At 35.6% G+C, this 21,269-nt stretch overlaps 1 protein-coding gene across 1 annotated transcript; it reads left to right on the top strand.

The window, feature by feature from the left end:
• Window positions 1–6,615: 6,615 nt before the first annotated feature.
• On the top strand, window positions 6,616–7,467 carry LOC113782184 (putative pentatricopeptide repeat-containing protein At1g12700, mitochondrial). Its single transcript, XM_027328092.1, has one exon. The coding sequence runs from the start codon at window positions 6,616–6,618 to the stop codon at window positions 7,465–7,467; it is 852 nt and encodes a 283-aa protein (XP_027183893.1).
• Window positions 7,468–21,269: the final 13,802 nt, after the last annotated feature.

Genomic DNA, 21,269 nt, shown 5'->3' on the forward strand with positions numbered 1-21,269 from the left:
GTAAATATCTCTCTCTTGGAAGTTAAAGATTAGTGATTAAGCTTTGAAGCCATGAAAGTGAAGTTTTTGTTGTGATTATGAACTTGTAAGGTTCATGTGGTGATTATTGTGTTGATTGATGGTTTATTTTAGTGGTTTATTGCTGTAAAAATTTCGGTTAAGGCTATGGAAGATTAGGGTTTCTTGCTAAGCATTCTAGTTAGCTCTAATCTTGTGTTATTGAACTTGTAGTGGTTGTGTTTGATGATTGGCTTCATTGGTTTGGTGAGTGAATGGTAAAAAACTGATTTGGGTTAAGAAACCCTAGGCTTCCTTAGGTTAGTTTAGCTTGGCTAATGTTTGTGGAGTTAGGGTTTGGATGACTAGGGTTAAGTTGGTTAAGATATTTGTTAAGTTTGTCAAGGTTAGTGTTTGGTAAATCTTATAGTAATTTGGGGAGAAAATTTCGAACCATTAGTAGGTCTTTTAGGATCTGGTATATGTATGATTATTTGGTATAAAATTGGTTAGAAAACTGGTATAAGAAGCATAGAGATAGACCATGCGTTTGCGACGTACAAAACCGACAAATCTGGAAAACAGGGCGGTCCACAAATCCGAACTTGAGTTCCATTTTTCTTTATGCTGCGTGCTGATTCAGAAGTTTCTCAAAACATGAAAGTTGTAGCCTCTTAATTCCTGAATATGCCTGAAAATTTTCAAGTCAAACGGATTAGTGTAGCCCGAGTTATAGCCAAAACACTTGCACCTGTTTTGTACACTGGATTGTGTTACGTTTTTTAATTTAGCTTCTGACCATACTCTGTCCGTTTTGATAACGTGCGAACTGGGTGTTGACCCCTTCATAAGAAATGTAGATCTTGGTCTTAGATTCGAAACGGTATAAAGTACATCCAAATCCGAATTCCGTAGCTTCAGTTATGACCAAAACAAGATCAGTTGTCAGAACTGCCTTCGAATTTGGACAGTTCTGACAGGAACTTTGAACCCCTTTTTCCCCATGCTCTGTTGATTCAGGTTTTGTCCAAAACATAAAAGTTTTAGCCTTATGACATAGCTTTCTAACGCCTTTGGAATTTCTTGATTTGGATTTGTGAACTAGGAGTTATGGTCCAGCAAACAGACCCTGTCTGTCATCCTAAAATGCAAACTTCTGGTACTGTTTTCCATGATTTCGACCTGCTTTCATTCAGATCTAGATTGAGGTGTCTTCACAAAAGTTGTAGCCCTTCTTCTTAGCTTCACAACAGTACCTCATGCACTTCGATCCGGTAACCATAGCCTGAAATTTGATCGAAACGGTTCTAGGTGCCAAATCTGCCGTTTCCGTTGCCGGCCGTTTACGTTTTTGTTTGCCGTTTCCGCACTTGCATGTGCCAATTTTGCCGTTTGGCTTGTTTTAGGCCTGTTTGTAGCCGTTTGTGATATAATGTGATGCAATTTTCTATTTCAGACGGTGACGGGCTAGACAATGCCGGTGGGGCCTACTAGCTGTATACGTGACGTGATCCTTGCATTTTTGTTATACGTACTTTTGAAGTAAGTATTCAGGCCGTTTATGTGTATAAACTGCTTATGTGTTTTGATGTGAATAAAAGGGGGACTTAGGCGAGGGTGTACTTTATCACACTCGACCTAAACCCTAGTTTGTACCTATGTTTCTTCATGAGATGTGTATACATGAATTATTTTGGTGCTGAACCCCTTGAGCTTGGAGCTCGGGGTGACTTTCGTGAATTTGTGAAATATGATGAAGTTGTGGGCCCGATTTCAAGACCTAGACGGACTATTCGAGCCGGTCGGGGCTTGGTCGAAACTAGTCCAACCTAGTCTTGAGGTCACCAAGTTCGTAGGTTCAAGTGGTGAACAAAGTTTGTGACCCGAGCTTGTGACTCAAACTCAAGTTTGTGATTTCGTTCGCTCGAGCAAGTTTGTGAGGTGACTGGCTAGTGAGGGTGATAAGGTGTTAGGTGGGAGTACAAGTGGAGTTCTACGGACCCTTATATGTGGTCGACGGAGTGTCGGCAGGATGTCACGCCTGGCGAACGACTTGGCTTTGGAGCCAACCTGTATCCTTACTTGTGTTGTTACTTATATCTTTTGATTTAACATTTTGTGACATAATTGTTTATTTAAATGTGAAATTTACGTGTTTACCCTTGTTTACTTACTAAATTTCTAGTTTATCCCTTTCCTTTGTTTTCCTTGACAGGGGCCGACACGGGGGAAGCTTTTGGCACTGTCACTAGTATAGCGAGGCTTAGTTTGTAATAGTTGGTCAACTAAGATGTTCCTTTTTGTTTTGGTGGTTTGTATAAGGACCCACCTTAGGGTCCACTTTCTGCTAGTTGTTATTATAATGTAATATGCTGGTCTGAATAGCTACTTTTGGGAATGTAAATAGAACTCTTTTGGTGTTAGATATATTGTGCATAGTACGCTTTTGGGTTTATCTAGTTTTATTGTTTTGAAATTTTGAGTCCTAGCACGAGCTAGGCAGGCGTCCCGCCGATACCCTAGGGTTCGCCCTTGGGAGAAGCGGGGGCGTCACAGTTGCCATTTGCAGTTGAAGAGTGAAGTCTTGAGGGAGGGAGATGAGAGAGAGTTATGTCTGTGAGCTAACTCATTTGTGCATGAAATTAAAATTGGAAATATTAGGTTGGACCAGAGAATTGAAAGCATGGACTTAGGCCCCTTGTAGAATTGGAATTCTATTCTAATTCTTTCGAAATCATTGTATCCAAAAAAAAAAAAAATTACAATTGGGGTTCCAATTCCAATACTATATGGACCCAATTCTATGGAACCAAACACACCCTAAGAATAAACTAGCTACTAACTTGGCCTAGAGGAGTTAGCCACCTATAAAAACATAAGATACAATCCTAACTTCAGGTTAGGGTTTTAACCAAGCATAAAATGTAATCATGACTGTACATCAAATAGTTGAAAACATCTCCAGGTTTGGCACAATACTTGAAGACATCTCCAGGTTGAGCTACTCCTTTGAGAAATGTAGTTTTTCTTTTATTAAAAGAAAATTCAACTATGTAAGTCACACTTTGGCACAGTTTGCCATTAACATTTGTAAGGAAACCTCTTGGAGGAACTCCTTCCCTGTCTGGCTGATGAACGCAGCCAAGGAAGAATCTGCCAATAGCTGCTCAAACTTTTGTAACTAAAGTTTAGTTGATATGAAATATATTACCGCTTTTGGAAAAAAAACTGAACATCAGAAGATCAAGCATTTGCAGTTCCAATAAAATATCATTTCTGTGAATGTTAGAAATTCTTGTCTTCGCTAGTTCAACTTTATGGTTATTTTACTAATACAACAGACCATAATATCTTTCACTTTATTTGAATAGAGCAGACCACAATATCAACTTGCAAATGAAATGGAAAGAAACTCCCGATATTAAAAGTACAAGAATTGAGTATTAAACTTCACAAATAAACTCTAACTCTTGATATATTTCAGGTTTTGCATGTGAAAAATTATAACTTCTTCACAATATTGAAATTTAAACCATGATTATCCAATAGTTGAAGTTGTAATTCACTTTTCCAAATAAACATGGTAATAAGTTTATAGAGAAAATTGCAATTTTGATTTCAAGTGTGGGGCATGAATGCTTCTAGTCCTTAAAGTTTTATCCAAAGCAAATGTAGTTCCAAATGTTTTAATCTCTAAATACATTTAGTCCTATTGATTGATTTTTACAAATTGCCACTAGAATTCGGTCACTTACTATTAGTGCCGGCAATAAATTATTTTTAAAAAATAAAAAATATAAAAAATTATTATTAGCCATAATTTGTAGTACATGAGAACTAATGGTTAGCTGTTTTTAGTCTAGAAATACAAAATTTTGATCAACAAAAAAATTAAGGGTAGTTATCTTTTATTACAAATTATGCCTAGCAATATTTTATCAACTTTTTTAATTTCTTCTAAAATTTAGTTGCTGGCGTGTGACTTGATTCTGGTAGTAATTGAAAAAAATTAGTTATTAGGACTAAACGTGCCCTGAAACTTGAACATTTGAGACTAAATGTGCATAGAAACTTAAACATTTGCAACTAAGTTACCCCAAACATTTCGGACCAAATGCAATTCTGTCTAAGTTGCATGCTTGAAAACATGGCCTATCTAAATGTACGAGTTTATTGCCATTATGATCTTCCTCTCAAAAAATATTTCCAAACTAATGTAATTTCAAAATTTATTCCCTTGTTAATATATTTGCTGCCATGTGAACTTTAAATATGGAAAACTAATCACGCTTAAATTTTGGCTCTGAGTTTTTTACTAAAACAATCTACTTCTCGAAAAATAATCCTAAAGTAATTCTCTTTCAGTTTTTATTCCCTCGTGAATCCATTTATTGCCACATGGGATCCTATTAAAAGAAAAGAATCACTTGTAATTATTTTTTCTTTATATTGCAAGCTTTTGTTTTTTCTATTTGGTGCTCCACACGCATACGGTAGGTAAACTAAAAAGGAAAATAAATCCATATTAATTAATGCTTTAAAATTATCAACTATCCCTTGAATCGCAACAATTTTGCAGAAGAAATTTACCTTTCATGGAAACAATAATGTTAGAGTCACTATTGTGTACTCTTATGGTATCACCGCACCAGATTGCAAACCCATATTACATATATATCCTATCTTTCGGCTATATCTTGTTTTTGTTCTTTTGTTGCCACTATTCCTACTTAGCATTATTCTTGATGTTAGATCACAAGTTTCTTTCTTTATTTGCTGTTACATGCAATTTCATCCACAGTGAACTCTTGATTTTATACATTTCAAGAAAATTTCAAAAATTTGATTGTATGACACACTAGTAAGTATTCTAAGATAATGATCATAGTTTAGTGTAAACTATAAAAGTTCCATTTTAAATGAAAAGAGAAATGAAACAAAAAGTCTCGCATTTTTTGACCCATCACAGAGAATCTAAGCAAGTCATAATTAGCATTAGAATTAACACCAAGGTTAGCTAGGAAGAGTTATCATTGTGCAGTCTAACAATAAAAAATCATGAATTAACACGATAGATCTCTAAAGATTTTCAGTTTTTCTGAATGACAATTCATCATACACATGGCAAGAAAATTTTTGAGTTGCTATGATGATATAAGAAATTTCCAAATATATTAAAAATTTTCCTCAAGGTAGACAATGAATAATATATAGAGAAGAAGTAGCAAAATTTGAGCTATTGAAAAATAATTAAGGATTTGTCTAATGTGAATTTTAATCAAGTTTTTATGAGTAGTTATTGACATTTTAATGGGATTTACCTCTCAAGATAAAAAGAAGATAAGAGCGTAAGTTTAAGGGTAATTAGTTTTCCATATTTAAAGTTCACATGGCAACAAACATATTAACAAGGTAATAAATTTTGAAACTACATCAGTTTGGAAATATTTTTTAAGAGGAGATTATCGTGGGAATAAACTCCTAAATGTACATACCAAAATGTTTGTGAAGCAGCGTAATGAAAAAGAGTTCCCAGAAAATTTACTAGAAAATCACGCTATTACCTTGTAAAGGGAAAAAATCCACTTTGAGTTAGGACACATTTCATCCTTAAATTTTTAGACGTATCACATTTAGTATATTTTTTTTCCAACAATTGTTAATTGGGAGAAATCTAAACCTAATCCTTAATCCCACCCAAAAAACAATTGCTGACTTCTGGGTACGACTAAGGGACTTAAATCTCACTCACTCAACCCTCACTGGACCGATGTGGGAGAAAGATCACATTTAGTACATAAATTAATTATTTTGAACCATATTTCATCCAAAAACGGTAAAATATTCAATTTGGATGGAGAAGACTGACGTGACCATTAATTTTGACTGAGAAATTGGTTTTACTTAACGGCCACGTGTCAAACACGTGACTTTTTTCATTTAAATTAAGTAATTTACTCCCTCCATCCCACTTTGATAATTCTGATTTGTTTTTCACACAGTTTAAGAAAAAGTAGTTAATTTTGTTGGAACAATCAATTTAGGTAACTATTTTTCTAAAATACCCTCACATTAATTAGAGTACAACTTTATGCGAACTTGAATTAATGGTAAAAAAAGAATCAACTCTCATTAAATGAGATAGGTTTATAGTAACAACAACTTACATTGAATAAGGGTATTTTAGGAAAATTAAAGTACAACTATATTTTTCAATTGGAAAGTTGTCTATAATTTGGGACAAACGAAAAAGAAAAACAAGACTATTAAAGTGAGATGGAGAGAGTATCATTTTTGGACTAAATACAGTAAAAAATAATTAATTTATATATTAAATTTAGTGCGCCTAAATGTTTGGACTTTGGAGACGAAATTTGTCTCTGGCTCAAAGTTTAGAGACGGAAAATGGATTTTTGTTCCACCAAAGCTTTGTCTTCTTTCTCCTCCAAAACCAAGACCACCCTTTTGCTCTTCGGATCTGCTTTTGCATCTTTGACCGAGAAACCCGACCAGCTTGAAAGCCTGTCCTGATTGGAGCTGAACCAAATACTATTAGTAAGGGGGAAGATAGCAGGGACAAAGAGCAGAAGCAGCTTTTTGCTAGTACTACTTGTTTCGATGAAGATTAATGGGAGATATGTTGGTTCCTATTCCGTTAAGAGAGCATCCATGTCTTCTTTCAATCGCAATGCTGGAGGTATTTCTGAGCATTTCTCTCCAAGGCCACTTCCTCTTACGCTACCCTTTTCTTGTATCAGCGGCAATTTTGGTGTTTTCTTGGCCCATTTTCATTCTGCTAGGAGAATTCAGTCTCAGAATGATAAGGGAGTATTTAAATCTGGGTTTGCTGATAGTATTCACAATCTTGATGATGCCGTGGGTTTGTATAAGCAGATGGTCCGGATGAAGCCTCTGCCTTCTGTTATTCATTTCAACCAATTGCTTGGCCGTGTGGTCAAGATGAAGCAATATTCTGCTGCTATTTCTATTTACAAAGATATGTGCTTCTTGGGTGGTGTTGGTGTTGGTGTTGATGAGTATGCCATGAACATGGCCATTAATTGTTACTGCCTCTTAAATAGGATTGATTGGGGCTTTTCTGTTTTGGGATTTTTCTTCAAGCGTGGTTATATGCCCGATGTTATCACCTTTGCCACTTTACTTAAAGGGCTCTTTCGAGAATACAAGATTCTTGAGGCACAAGAGTTATTCAGGAAGATAATATGTGAAAAACTATGTCAACCCAGTGATAAAATGTTTGCGACTGTAATAGATGGGCTGTGCAAGGTGGGGAACACTCGTGCAGCCATTGAGTTTTTGAGGATAATGGAAAGAGGAAAGTGCAAGCCCGATACCATCGTGTACAGCACCATCATTGACAGCTTATGCAACGATAGGATGGTGGATGAAGCTCTTGCCCTTTTCTCTGAGATGATTGATAAGGGCATTCCCCCTTTTCTCAGACGCTAGACACCTATGGGAAAAGTTTGAACATTGTTTATCAGAAGGCTTTAAAAGAATTTTAGAATTATCACGTGATCAAATACAATACAAAGTATTAGAACAGATAAACAATTTTCTGCAATCAATGGAAAAGGACATCAGCTCATATGCTCTAGTTCCACATGCTCTAAACTTTAATCATTTGAACAAGAATACGAGAGACACAATAGCAGAAACAGCAATCACTGTGCAAGAGTCTGATCTCCAAGCAATTGATTAACTAAACTGTGATCAGAAAATTGCTTTTGATATAATCATCAATGCAGTGTTCACAAAAAAAAAGGTTGTTTTTTTATTGATAGCCCAGGTGGAACAGGCAAAATATTTCTCTATCGAGCACTGTTAGCTGAAGTTAGGTCCAAAGGACTCATAGCACTTGCTATAGCATCATATGGAGTAGCAGCCTCAACATTACCTGGTGGAAGAATAGCTCAATATACCACTCGATGCAAGAAAAAATAGTAACTGCAAAATCAACAAACAAAGTTCATCAGCACAGTTTCTACAATCAACCAGCCTTATAATTTAGGATGAAGCTCCAATGACAAATAAAACCTCAATAAAAGTTGTTGATAGATTGCCCCAACATTTAATGAACTCAAATGGCTTATTCGGATCAAAAGCAATTGTTTTTGGAGGAGACTTTCGTCAGGTATTACCGATTGTTACTAAGGCACAAAAATAGAATTTATTGATGCTTGCATAGTAAAGTCATTTATATGGCCATTGCTTCATAAACTTCACCTGACAGAGCATATGAGAGCAAGATATGATCCTGAATTCACCGAATATCTACTTTGTATCGGAAAGGGAACAGAGATTGCTATCAACAATTAATTTATTCAAATACCTGCACCATTGCTAATAAGATACACAAATGACGAAAATTCAATCATAGAACTCAGCAGGGCAGTATTTCCAGATTTAGTGGTATTCTCCCATCATGATTTTTCAGTTGTAAACTATGCTATACTTACATTAAAGAATGATTTCGTTGATGAGATCAACCAGAAACTAACACACCATTTACCTGGATAGATTCAAGAATACATCAATAGGGATAAATGCATTGATAACTCTGAATAGACAATCATGGAGGACTTCGTAAATGACTTAACACGAAACAGATTTCCCCCTCACAAGCTGCTCCTCAAGCTAAACTGCCCAATTATGTTGCTCAGAAATATTGATCCCCCCTAAGGACCGTGCAATGGAACAAGTCTCGTCTGCAAATTTTTACACTCTAACATTATATATGCAACAATAAATTGCGGAGAATTCACTGGCAAAGAGGTCTTTCTCCACAGAATCTTCTTCTGAATTGAGAACAATCCAAACTTACCAATATCTTTTGAACGCATCCAGTTTCCTGTTCGACCTTGTTTCGCGATGACTATTATGTGAACTAGTTTTTTCGCATGGACAGCTATATGTAGCAATGTCAAGAGCAAAATTTAAAAACTCAATTAAAATCTTCATTAAGCCACCTATATTTGATAGTGAACAGGATTCAGTAACAGAAAATGTAGTATATAAAGAAGTATTGGATTTGGCATATGAATGACTTGCTTACTCACTCGCACATGTACCACTCTCTAGCATACTGCCATTACTTTGTTGTCATATTTCTGTTGAAAAAATCACCCACCAGTTATTTTTCAAGTTACAAGAGGACATGAAAGTCATAGGATTTGCTGAAATTGTTCTTGGACTTCAAGACCGAACAACGATAGTTCAAGTTCTTGACAAACAAAAATCGCTCTTATCAAAAGCAGGAAATCGTTATTAGAAGCTTACACTAATTGATCAGTAGGTAAATACACTAATAAACCTTTCTGAATACTTATTATAGCTCAACACACACCTCATATTTAAACGAAACCAAACCTTTTGTGCAGGGAACCATAGTAGTAGCTATGATATACAAATTAGATATAGAATTCTTTTGCGACCATTTCCACCTATATAAATGTTACATGCTATCTAATGCAAGAGTTGAAGACACCCCATTGGAATATCGGGCACATAAGAGTCAATGCACCTGGTATATTGACAACTCCATTGTTATTCAAGCAATGGATGAACCAAATCCCCTAGAATTTCCTCTATTTTCATATTCACACCTTTCAAAAGATTCTACTAGTATATTGATAATAAGTCAGATATAGGTAATGTGCAGAACTCAATACAACTATCCAATATTTAGAAGATTGGTAATTAGTTTCTCCTTTATAAATGCCAAGAGCATATATACTTGGCATTGTCGCACAGGTCCATCCTCGAAACCATAGAGGCACTATCCCAACCAGAGAGATTGTGATCATAGACAAAAGATAATTACCATAGCAAATAAGATAATCGCTCCATATATATTATACCACCAAATTACATAAATAGCTATAAAAAAAACCTAATAATAGACAGCTAATCAAATGCACTGCAGCTTCATGCCAGCCATCCTAACTCTCTGGGGTGATCACAAGATAGATGAAGGCCAAGCAATTGCCAATATAATTCAATCAATGACACTCATTGTTGCACTTCAAATCAAAGTTTCATCATATCACAGTAAGTATATCACAAAATATTACAACTGTACAATTCATATACTTCACTACATATTAGAATATTAATGAATGTGTTTAGATATATAATTTTTGGATTTTTTCAAAAAATATTTGAAATAGGTGTTTAGATAACAAAGATATATACCCAAATATTGCTGTTGTTAGGGATGGCAATAGGGGCGGGTGCCCGCGGGGCAGAAATGGGGTGGGGCGGGGGCAAAATATTTCCCCTGCCTTAAAACGGGGCGAGGGGTGGGGCAACATACACCCGCCCCATTCCCCGCATAATATATATATATATATATATACAAAAAAACCCTAAATTTTGTAAAGCTGCATCTTCACTTACAATTTACAAAGGCCAAAGCTAGTCATCTACCGCACCTTTGTTCATCTGTGTTTCACTACTATTCACCGCCATTCACCTCTGTCTGCCAAATCTGGACCTTCCACCCTCTTTTTCTGCATTCTTCTTCACGCTTTGGTTTCGTCCGCTCTTGAATCCTTTCTAGGTTTGCTCCCTTATCATTCTTAGTTTGATTAATGTATGCATGCGAATTGCGATGTTAATTTGTGCCTTTTTTTCTGTTTAATTTGTATTGATAGATTAATGAAGCATGCGTGGTGAATAAATAAGGAATTTTGTGTCAATTCTTTTGCCAATTGGTCTAGTTGATTACATCTCTTGTTTCTAGAACTCCACTTGTTGATAGAAATACGTGGCGCTTAAAGCTTTTTTTCTCTTCTAATACTTCACGCTTTTTAGGTTGTTGGAGATTAAGAACTACCAATTGTAGTTTTGCGATTTGATTTTTCATCTGATTTTCCATCTTCTCACAAAATCATCTTGTTATGTATGATTGAATGTTAACAACTAATTATTTCATGTTAGGAGCACAATATCTGCGAAATTTTTGGGATGCAGAATAACAGTTGACTGTGGGATTTTTATCTAGCTTGTTGCTGTATTATATGATTTATTTTGAAATTCATCATTGTGAGCAGTCTATTTATTGTGTTATTTGCTTTCTTGCCTTTGTAAAATTCTTATCACAGTGAATCAGTCCGAAAATCTAATTGCATCTGAACAAGGGGATAATTCATCAACTCCATAATCAATGAATGTTGAATCAGTTGACTTGACAGATACAGTAGAAGAAGGTGAATATGAAATTGATGGAGGAAAAACAAAATTAAAATCAAAAGTTTGGACACATTTTGATAGAGAGAAAGGTGAAGATGGCATTTTTTATGGTGTGTGCAAGTATTTAAAAAAAATACAAGACAGGTAGCACTCATGGGACGAGTACTTTGCATAATCATTACAAAATGTGTGATAAAAGGCTTAAACAAGATATTAGGCAAATGTTACTTCGAAATGGTAGTAAAAAGAATGATGGCAAACAAGAATTGCACAATTATGTGTTCGATCAATAACAGTCATGCCATGAGCTTGCATCTGTAATTGTATTGCATGAGTATCCATTATCTATTGTGGATCATATAGGCTTTCAAAAATTTGTTAAGAATTTGCAGCCATGTTTTAAACTTGTGTCAAGAAATACAATTAAAGAAGATATTTTGAAGATCTATGAATTGCAAAGATTGAAGAATTGTAATATCTTGAAGAAGCTTGGAAGTAAGATAGCAATTACAACCGATATGTGAACTTCTAACAACACAAAGAAAGGCTTCATGGCTATCACTGCACATTTTATTGATGATTCTTGGATCTTTACAAAGTCAAATTTTGAGGTATGTTTTCAAAAGTTAAAAACTTGAATTATGTTAATTGTTTGTTATACATGAGCAACTTATTTTTTTCTTGTATTTAGGTTTATCTATGTTCCTGATCCACATACCAAAGAAGTGTTAAGTGATGTGCTTCTTAGTTCATTGATGGATTGAAATATTAATCGTAAGATATCTACGATTATCTTAGATAACTGTTCCACTAATGATGGTATGATTAATTGTTTGTTGGAAAAGTTGAATGTGAGTGATTTGTTGATAGATGGTCTAGTGCTTCAAATACGTTGTGCTGCCCATGTCTTAAATTTGATTGTCAAAGATGGTTTAGAAATGATATCAGGTGGTATTGAAAGAATTCGTGATAGTGTGGTGTATTGGATTGCTTCTGCTGCTAAAATTGAAAATTTTGAAGAAGCGGCTCGACAATTGCGCATTTCTTCTACTAAAATGTTGTGTTTGGATTGTAAAACCCATTGGAATTTGACTTTTTTAATGTTGCAAACAGCTGCAATTTATAAAGACGTATTTCCACGGGTTAAAGTGCGTGAGAAACACTACACTAGTTTGCCAAATGATGATGATTGGGTAGTTTGTAATGCCATTTGTGAGGAAGTTGAAATTATTCTACCAAGTCACTGAAATGTTCTCAAGTACTCGATATCCTACATCAAATGAATTTTTTACAAAAGTTTGTGACATTAATGTATCATTGGCTCAATGGATGAAAAGTTCAAATTGTTTAATTAAAGTAATGGCAAAAAAGATGATGGCAAAATATCAAAAATATTGGAAAGATTGTAATGTGATACTTGGTATTGCTGCAGTTTTGGATCCTAGATACAAAATGAAGTTGATTGAGTATTATTTCCTATCATTTATGGTGATGAATCATTCATGAAAATTGAAGCAATTCGTCAAAATTGTTATTCTTTGTTGCATGATTATCAATATCAATCTAGTTTGGACGGAAATGGAGTTGATAGTCAATGCATGGCTTCACATAGTGAGAATGTTAGTGGGAGTCATGATAAGAATGAAGTTGAAATGGATCCTCTTGGTGATTTTGATAAGTTTGTGGCTTCTAACTCTATTGATGTTACTTCTAAGTCGGAATTGGATTTTTATCTTGAGGAAAATGTGTTACCAAGAGTTTCAACTTTGGACATACTTGGTTGGTGGAAAACACATAGGGTTAAATATCCCACTTTACAAAAATGCCTAAGGATATTCTAGATGTACCTATCTCAAGTGTGGCATCTGAATCTACATTTAGTACTTGTGGAAGAATAATTAGTCCTCATCGATGCAAATTTCACCCCAATACCTTGGAAGCATTGATGTGTACTCACACTTGGCTCTGGAATGAAATAAATTGTATACAAAAGATTTAACTTATACTTTTAAATTTATACAATTTTTTTGCATTTCTTTATTTAGTAAATCAGTGGCTATTTTTTTTTGGTGCAGCTACTTGCTCTACTTCGGAAGGGATGTCATGTAATACATTGTTTGATGAAGAAGATGATGTTGATTGTGTTACTGAATAAGTATTAAAAAAATTTGATTCATCTAAATTAATTTTCTCCAATTGTTTGTTATACACTATAGCCTGGTGACAAGCTTCTTCTTTTATTTTAGCATCAAATGTCAGGGTTGCTTTATCAAGTGAGTTATCACATCTCGAGGTTGATGAAGAGCAAATGTTCTGAAGTTGTTGAGTTATATTAATGAAGAGAAATCTGGATTTATTGTTGAGTGTTTTTAGTTTGTTGAATATGAGAAATCAATCGACTGAATTTGTTGAATACAAGAATGAATGTAACTTGACTTGTTATACTTTATTTTCATCTTGACAGCTTTTTAATTTTATTTAACATTGTTTGCAATTGTATTATTGTAAATGAACATTTATGATACGTTGATTTCTTTCCCCGCGGGAGAAACGGGGCGGGGGCAGGGGCGGGGGATACAAAAATCGACAAAATCCCACATGGAGACTCTTTGTAAGCCAACATTGACGGCTGCTTCGGTATGAAGGCCACATGTACATGACTAAGCAAATTTGTAACCAATCTGTCTTGACCATCAATGCAATTGAAACTACCTTTAATAGGTGTGAGACCATTGTGTAAAATTTGTACCGTTGTGACTACCGTCTGAGTAAAGCAATTGTAAAGCTGCTCCTACCAAGCCCTCCTCAAAGAATTTATTCGAGCTTTCCTCCTACACTTTAATTGCCTTCATCTTCTCCAATCAAAATCTGCAAAGCTGTTTCCCGGCAATAAAGCTGAGGCTGCTGCTACCAACACCCGGTGAAGGAACAGATTCCTCTGCCACAAAATTGTAGCGTTTTGTGTCTGGATGTGAGCATGAAGTGTCAGTAATTTCTATATAAGTTTTGGCCTTGGATTTTAGATCTAGATACCTAAACACAACTAGAGATGAGGGTGACTGATCAGGATTGGTCTTAGCTTTTATCCCTTATGGCTGATCTCTGAGCTTTGTCCATGCAAAGCAAGGGAAGAAGCTGGTGTATGATAAATTGCCTCCAATTTTTTTGCCCTAATAACCCACCTGTAGAGTGCATATTGTGGTTAGTAAATTGTTCATCCTCTTCATGTTTTATTGCCCTTACAAACAAATGGTCTTTGATTGTAGTAGTGTCTTTTTAGAACAACATCAATCGGCCTTTCTGTGTGTTTATGTAACTCGAAACGCATGAAATTAGATTTGTTGGATGTTGTTAGTGTTTGCGTCTGGCCTTCTCCATGCTGAAATTGCACAGTTATGGTTTTTTAATCATGCATCAGGAATTGATATTCATGTTACTGTGTATTTTTTGTCACTTCAGCTTCTAGTTCACCATCCCCTTCCACGGCTTAGGGTAGGATGCTGACTTTTCAACAGTGAAGTGAGATCTGAAATTTTATACAATTGTTTCTTACCATGGATAAATGTAGCTCAATATTTGCTTAGTATAGGTGCATAAAAATTATCTGCTTCGATTTTCTAGTCTGCTACATGTGTTGCCAACGACTGATTTACCTTCACACCCACTTCGCAAATTGCTTCACATGTCTTTCATTGATAGCCAATTTCCTAAACACTTTTTTTCCATTGATAGCCAACTTCACAAATCATCTATGTCGACTAATTTTTTTCCCCAAACTCTAAAGCTGTATGTGTGAAAAAAGTGAAATGTTCATGCCAACCAGCAAAATCATACAACAAAGTTCGAGTGTTGGTAAGACCTCCCACAATCAAATGTTGTTACTACACATACTTTCTCTAAAACTGGCTTTAACTAAAGCATAATAAACTAATTGTCATTATTGTGCAGAAACCCCTTCCAGTCCTGCTTCTTCTATTAGTGCCCATTCCGTGTGCGACTCTAATGACTTTCACGTCAGCCTACTAAACTACTTCGAGGTAAGGTGTTTATGGACAGCTTTGATGGAACTTGTTGATTGTGCATACAAGATGATGTATTTATTTGAAGATCTATTATTTGTTCATAGATGTTCGATAAAAAAATATTGGCAACCCTAGGAGGACGAACTGTATGTCCACGCCTACATTGGGTGCCAGAAAAACGAGAAATGAGAGTCAACCTGCAGCATGTTTGCGAACTACACTGCTTTGGCCAATTACTTGAGCTAAGAATGTGGTGTTAGTTGTACTACAAGTCAATGCTAGTCGAAGTACTATTGAATGGTGGACAAGTGGAGGTTGCTCACTCATCTCCGAGGAGATTCTGCCAAGTCAGAGATTGGGATAGGGTGGGATGCCGAGCATAAATGCTTTTTAGTAGGAGCACATCTGTGGGCTTATTTATGGAAGCTATATTCATGCTCTTACAATAGATATGCTCATTTACGGTGGGCTGACAGTGGTTAATGTAGTACTTCGACAACATTATAACTTCCTTAGCCATTCATTTTGTGGTTGTTTAGAATGTTCGAGTATTTTTTTTAATGGATTGGGAAACGGAACAACAATGCAGTTCAATTTTATGTCTCCATTCAATCATTAAAACTACCTGATGTTGGACATACAAGCTGACTTTGAAAAATTTTGCTAGTTCATACTCCCTATTGTCTGCATCTTTATTCTTCTATCATGATTTAAGATGTGGAGAATTTGCTCGCTAGATGCAAGAACTACAAGTCCCTATTAAATCTATACTTAGTTAATGGTTGGTTAAAACAATAGTGTGTGGCTATATGCTCCAGCTATTAGTTTTGGATCGCTACGTTGATTTCAATTTATTATTTAAAGTAAAAAAATTCAAACCTACTTGTTGAGGTTGCTGGTGGGTGTTATTGAGGTTAGTATTATGGAACTATAAATTTGCTGGGTTCACTCCAATTTATTTTACTTAGTGCTTGTTATATTTACTAGAACATAGCTATTTTCATAACTTTCGTGTGCTCAACCCTATCAGTAGACAATCACTTATAAAAATACTTCAAAGTACAACTGTTGTACTACTTTGGGACTTTAATTGTTACTTGATTCGATATCAGTGTATTCGATTACAAAATCATAAATATGCACCTCATATCTGTGTGAGATCTCTCGTTAGATGAACAAGCAGTATCTGGACTTCCAAGAACCAAATAGTGCTGATTTGGTGATGCAATGGAATGAGGTGATGGATGGTAAATATGCCACTGGCAGTCGAGCTCAGTCTTCAGCCCAACCCCCCTGTGCAATATGTGCTTTCCCGAGTACAGAGACGTAAGGAAGATTGTATTAGCAAAGGGATAGATGTGGCTTCAAGCTCCGTTATTTACCCTCCACACCATTTTCTTTCATCTGACGATGATGGTAGCCCAGTTGCAACACATTCTGGCAAGCGTCTGCTATCTACTAGTGCCTACTCTTCTGAGAAGGAGGGATCCAGAGGTTTGAAATCTCGAAAGTCGGGTTCCGAAAACTACCAAGAGACTCTTAGCAATTTCAATAGATTCTCCTGTATTGTTTCAAGTGAAAAGGAGGCAAAGGAGAAATATTCAATAGAAGTAGCAAAGAAAACTGTTGAAAGTTTGAATTTGAAGAAGCGGCTACATATGTTTCTATTGAAAGAGTTACTAGATGAAGAGTTCCGAGCTTTGTTCCTTAGTTTTTGTGATAGTGACTAGTTGACATGGATTGAGATGTTCATCAAGCTAAATATAGAGGGGAAGTGATGCAATTCTAAGTTCAAGATGCGTATAATTGGATTACTGTTACTATTCCAGTCTGTTATAGTTTATGTTTATTAAATTGTACTACTAATGGTGTGGCCATATATGGTATTGAAATACCAGATTTTGCTTCGGTTTAGTTTGGCCAATTTATTAGCATATGTATATGCCAGCTGCTGTGATGCTCCAAGCAGCTTGTTTCCTCAATCAATTTTTTAATAGTCAATTCTCAGGTGTTGGTTTGTTTTAACAGTTCATTTCTGGCCATGAGTTACTTCTTGTATGTTTGTTGTTGTGAACTTTCTTACTTTATAAATATTGCACTTCCGGCCATGACTTACTTCCTATATGTTTGTTGTTGTGAACTTTCTTACTTTATAAATATAGCACTTTGGGTGTTTGTGATGACCCCACCTCCCCCTAGGGCGTACCCTAGGGTTTAGCAGACCGTCTGCCCAACTTTCGTCAGAACTCACTCACTTATTGAAAGAAAACAACTTACAACCATAGAAAGGAAATAAAATAATAATTTCCAAACTTAAAATATACATTAATACTTAAATCCAGCTCCAAGACTCATACATGCCCAAATGTGTCAAAATATTTTAAAATTCAAATACATCCAACCCTAGTTAAGCACTAGCGCGAGTACAATCGCAAAATTTTTAAAAAATGGACTTTGCTAGCCTATACCAGTCCCCACGCCCTTACTCGTATCTCCTGTAAGGAAAACAAATCTCATAAAATGAGCTAAACCTCAGTGAGACTCCAAAACTTCATGTAGACCCAAAAAACAAGTTGACCATGATTTAAAATCACATGTATCAAAATAGCGAGCACATGAAATCAAGAAAATGAGTAATAAAGTCTTGTAAAGCCAAGCACTGGTTATTTGACATGTCAAGTGAAAGGATACCGCCGCTATTTCAAAATAGCTCCGCCATAGCTTGATCAAGTAGTAGTTGATTCTCTGTCAACTTTCAAATAGAGTAACCAGTCTAGTAGAACCCCGCTTGAAACCAATCCGTCCACCATTCAACTCCCTTACCGGGCCCGACCACCACAAGAAACACGCGTGGTAATACTCGAGCATACCGATTAGTCGATGAGGTATCACTCCACTCAACAAAACAAGAGACCCGGGCTTCGTTATCTAATCGACCAGACCCTTACCGGCTCGACTCAAATAACTCGCCACAGGGTTTCTGGAATTCCAGAGGGTGCTCACGCATAAACAAGTACATCAGACAAGAATATCGAGTCAAGTGCCATCAAGGCATAGCAACAAGTCACGTTTAGGATAAGTGCGATAAAGTACACCCTTGTCCTTCCAAACAAGTCAAATATTATCCAAGCACATTAATAAAACATGTAAAAGCAAGTATCAAATACAAACATGCACTTGGAAGCACTCACCAAAGGTCTAGTACTTTTCAAAGTCATGCTCAGGTGCAACTCCTTAGATGGAGTCCAAATCTACGATAAAATATTATTCTAGAGTTTAAAACAACTAGGGTTCGAAACATAGGAATTTCACTTCAAAAAAATCAAGTAAATGAAACTCATTTAAGTAGTATTCAAGTTACTTATCAAACTCTAGAAACTTCATGCTCGCTCATTTAATTTTGATAAGAAAGTGGTTTATACTTTTAAAATCGTACTTGGTATAAAAGATCGAGAAAATTGTATTTTCTAAAGGGTCACGACTTTCACTTTTTCAAAAATACGAATTCCGACAAAATTTTAGTTTATATACCTATATCAAAGAAAACTCGAATACCCTAGTCGAACTAAGTCCAATTCGACCTCAAATCTTCGTTCAAGGCACGAGTATATTAGCCTAACGCTCGAGTGAAAATTTAGGCAGCACGCCCTTTGTATTTCGCTATTTTCCAGCCATTTATGGCTTTATTTTTTTCCTCAACTCAGCCCAAATTCAACACACAAGCAAGCCTGACAATATAGCTCTTCAACTAGGTTCAATATCATCCAAATACAAGTCAATTCTAACAATGAACCATCAAAATCAAAACTGAAAACCAGTTTTAAAGAACTTATAAGTGGCAGATTTGTCATCCTTCGGTGTTTTGGTTATAAGTACAGATAAGTATATCAGATCGAGGTAAAATTTATGGTGTTTTGAATCTAAGACATAGATCTACATTTTCTCTAAAGACATCGACACCAATTCTTGCATTTTCAGGGTCAAAAGGGGACGGCCAGAAGCACATGAAAACAAGTCAGAAATATGAGAGTTTTTGTGCAGTCAGAAGTTCTCCGGGAAAATCCTAAGCTACAATGATCCGATTGATCTGAAATTTTGCAGGTAGGAAGTTAGTTCAAATCCCTAGATTCAGTCTAAAACATAGAGAAATTTGCAGCCCAAGTTGCTGCCAAAACAGGGTAGAACTAAAATTTCACTACCACATGCTGGAAATTTAACTTTTAACTCTACAAGGTCCAAATCAAGCCCATAATCACTTCACAAGTTCCATTTTCAAGCTCAATAACATCATTTACTAGTTAAACAACACTAATCAAAACTGAAAAATGCAAACCCTAGCTGAAAATTCCACCTTACCATCAAAAACTAGGAAATCAATCATAACAAGCCAAGATTAAGAACTTCTATACCAACTTTAGCAAGATTAAACAAGAGAAAAGTAAATTCAAGCCTTATAGCTTCCAAAAGCTTCTTGCAAGTGAAAAACAAACCACTATCTTCCCAAAATTTCAGCACACCAAGCCTTCCAAGCACCAAGAGGTAAGTTTAATCGGTTTGGTTTTGTTGATTTCACTCAAACAAGCTTGATTCAAGGTTTAAGTTGAAAGTTTTCTCTCATGTTTTTTTCTCTCCTAAAGCTCGGCCAACCAAGGGAAAAATGAAGAAGAAATGAAGCCAATATAAAGATAAGAAGGTAGGAAATTTGTTTGGTCAAAGTTGGTTGGATTTCCACCAAGTGTCACTTTAGGGTTAAATCTCAATTTTTTTTCTTTTCTCTCTTTTCTTTTGGTCAAGATTTTCGGCCACCTCAAGGATATTTTAGGGTTGATATTTCTGAAATAAAAGCAATGAGATTAAGGTAATAAAGTAGTGTTCAAATAGTGTACTTAATCGGTAGCAAATGGTGCACGTCGGTTCAAGCCGATTTTCCTTAACTCGCCCGTACTAGTGTTTTAACTTATGATTCACTAACTTATTATTATCACTTCTAATCACATACTTTCTCGGATCTAAAACTCACTCTTAATTACCAAATGTAATACACACATCTCGCCAAGTAATCACACGGCCAAAATACGCGAAAACCCTAATTTACGTTAACTATAAAATTAAAGGTAAAACTCTTGATTCCCTTATATATTACAACTAATGAGGAAGTAAAGTAGTAATAAAGAAATTATAAACTAGTTTATTCAAAATAAGATGGAATTATAAGAAAATATGAGCAAATTTTCAAGTCGTCACACTCTCTGCTTCTTACACAAAAATCCGGGGTGTCATAGTGTTTACTTGTAGTATGACAAAATAAGTAGTAAATGTGTGGAAAGTAAGGCAAAGGTGACATTTACCATGATATCCTGAAGTTGTTGGACATAAGAAATATAAATGATGACTTCCAAATTGTACCACCAATTTTACTGTGACGTGAATAGCAAAGTCATAAGGCCCATTTCACCAATATCATCCACTTGTCAAATGGTTGAATTTGCCTAGTCAAAGATAGCCAGCTCGTTTCGCTGGTTGCTCTACGTTCAAGTTGATTGGTCTTGTCAATAAACGTGTAGATTCACGAAGGAATTGGCTTAAAATTTAGAAAAATGTCACAGTGTCCGTCATCCTGTTGTTGGGTAAGAAGCACTATTTTAGCTATTCTTTGGACGATCTTCGGATATCATGGGCCACTGCATATCTTTAGAGCAACGATACTGCACTTTAATAATACAGACCAATGGCAACAATTTAGCAGGAGCAGGGCTCCATTGCCTTTCTTATCCATTTCCACATAAGTGCAACTATTAATGAATCAATTCTAAAGTGAATAACTCCAATGGCTACCTTGTCAACTTCTTCTATTTTTCAAAATCTAATCTATATTCTCCAAAAGTTGCACCCTCCCTATAAAATGGTGTAGAGTTGAGCCTTCTTATGCACCTCACATGCAAAGGATATCCCTTCCAACTTTAGTATCTTTCCTCAACTACATAACAGTTGTATCAATTTAATTTGTTTTAGTTGTTAGCCAAGCTTGTAAATTTC

This window comes from Coffea eugenioides, chromosome 9, assembly GCF_003713205.1.
Source record: "Coffea eugenioides isolate CCC68of chromosome 9, Ceug_1.0, whole genome shotgun sequence".
NCBI classification, from domain to species: Eukaryota; Viridiplantae; Streptophyta; class Magnoliopsida; order Gentianales; family Rubiaceae; genus Coffea; species Coffea eugenioides.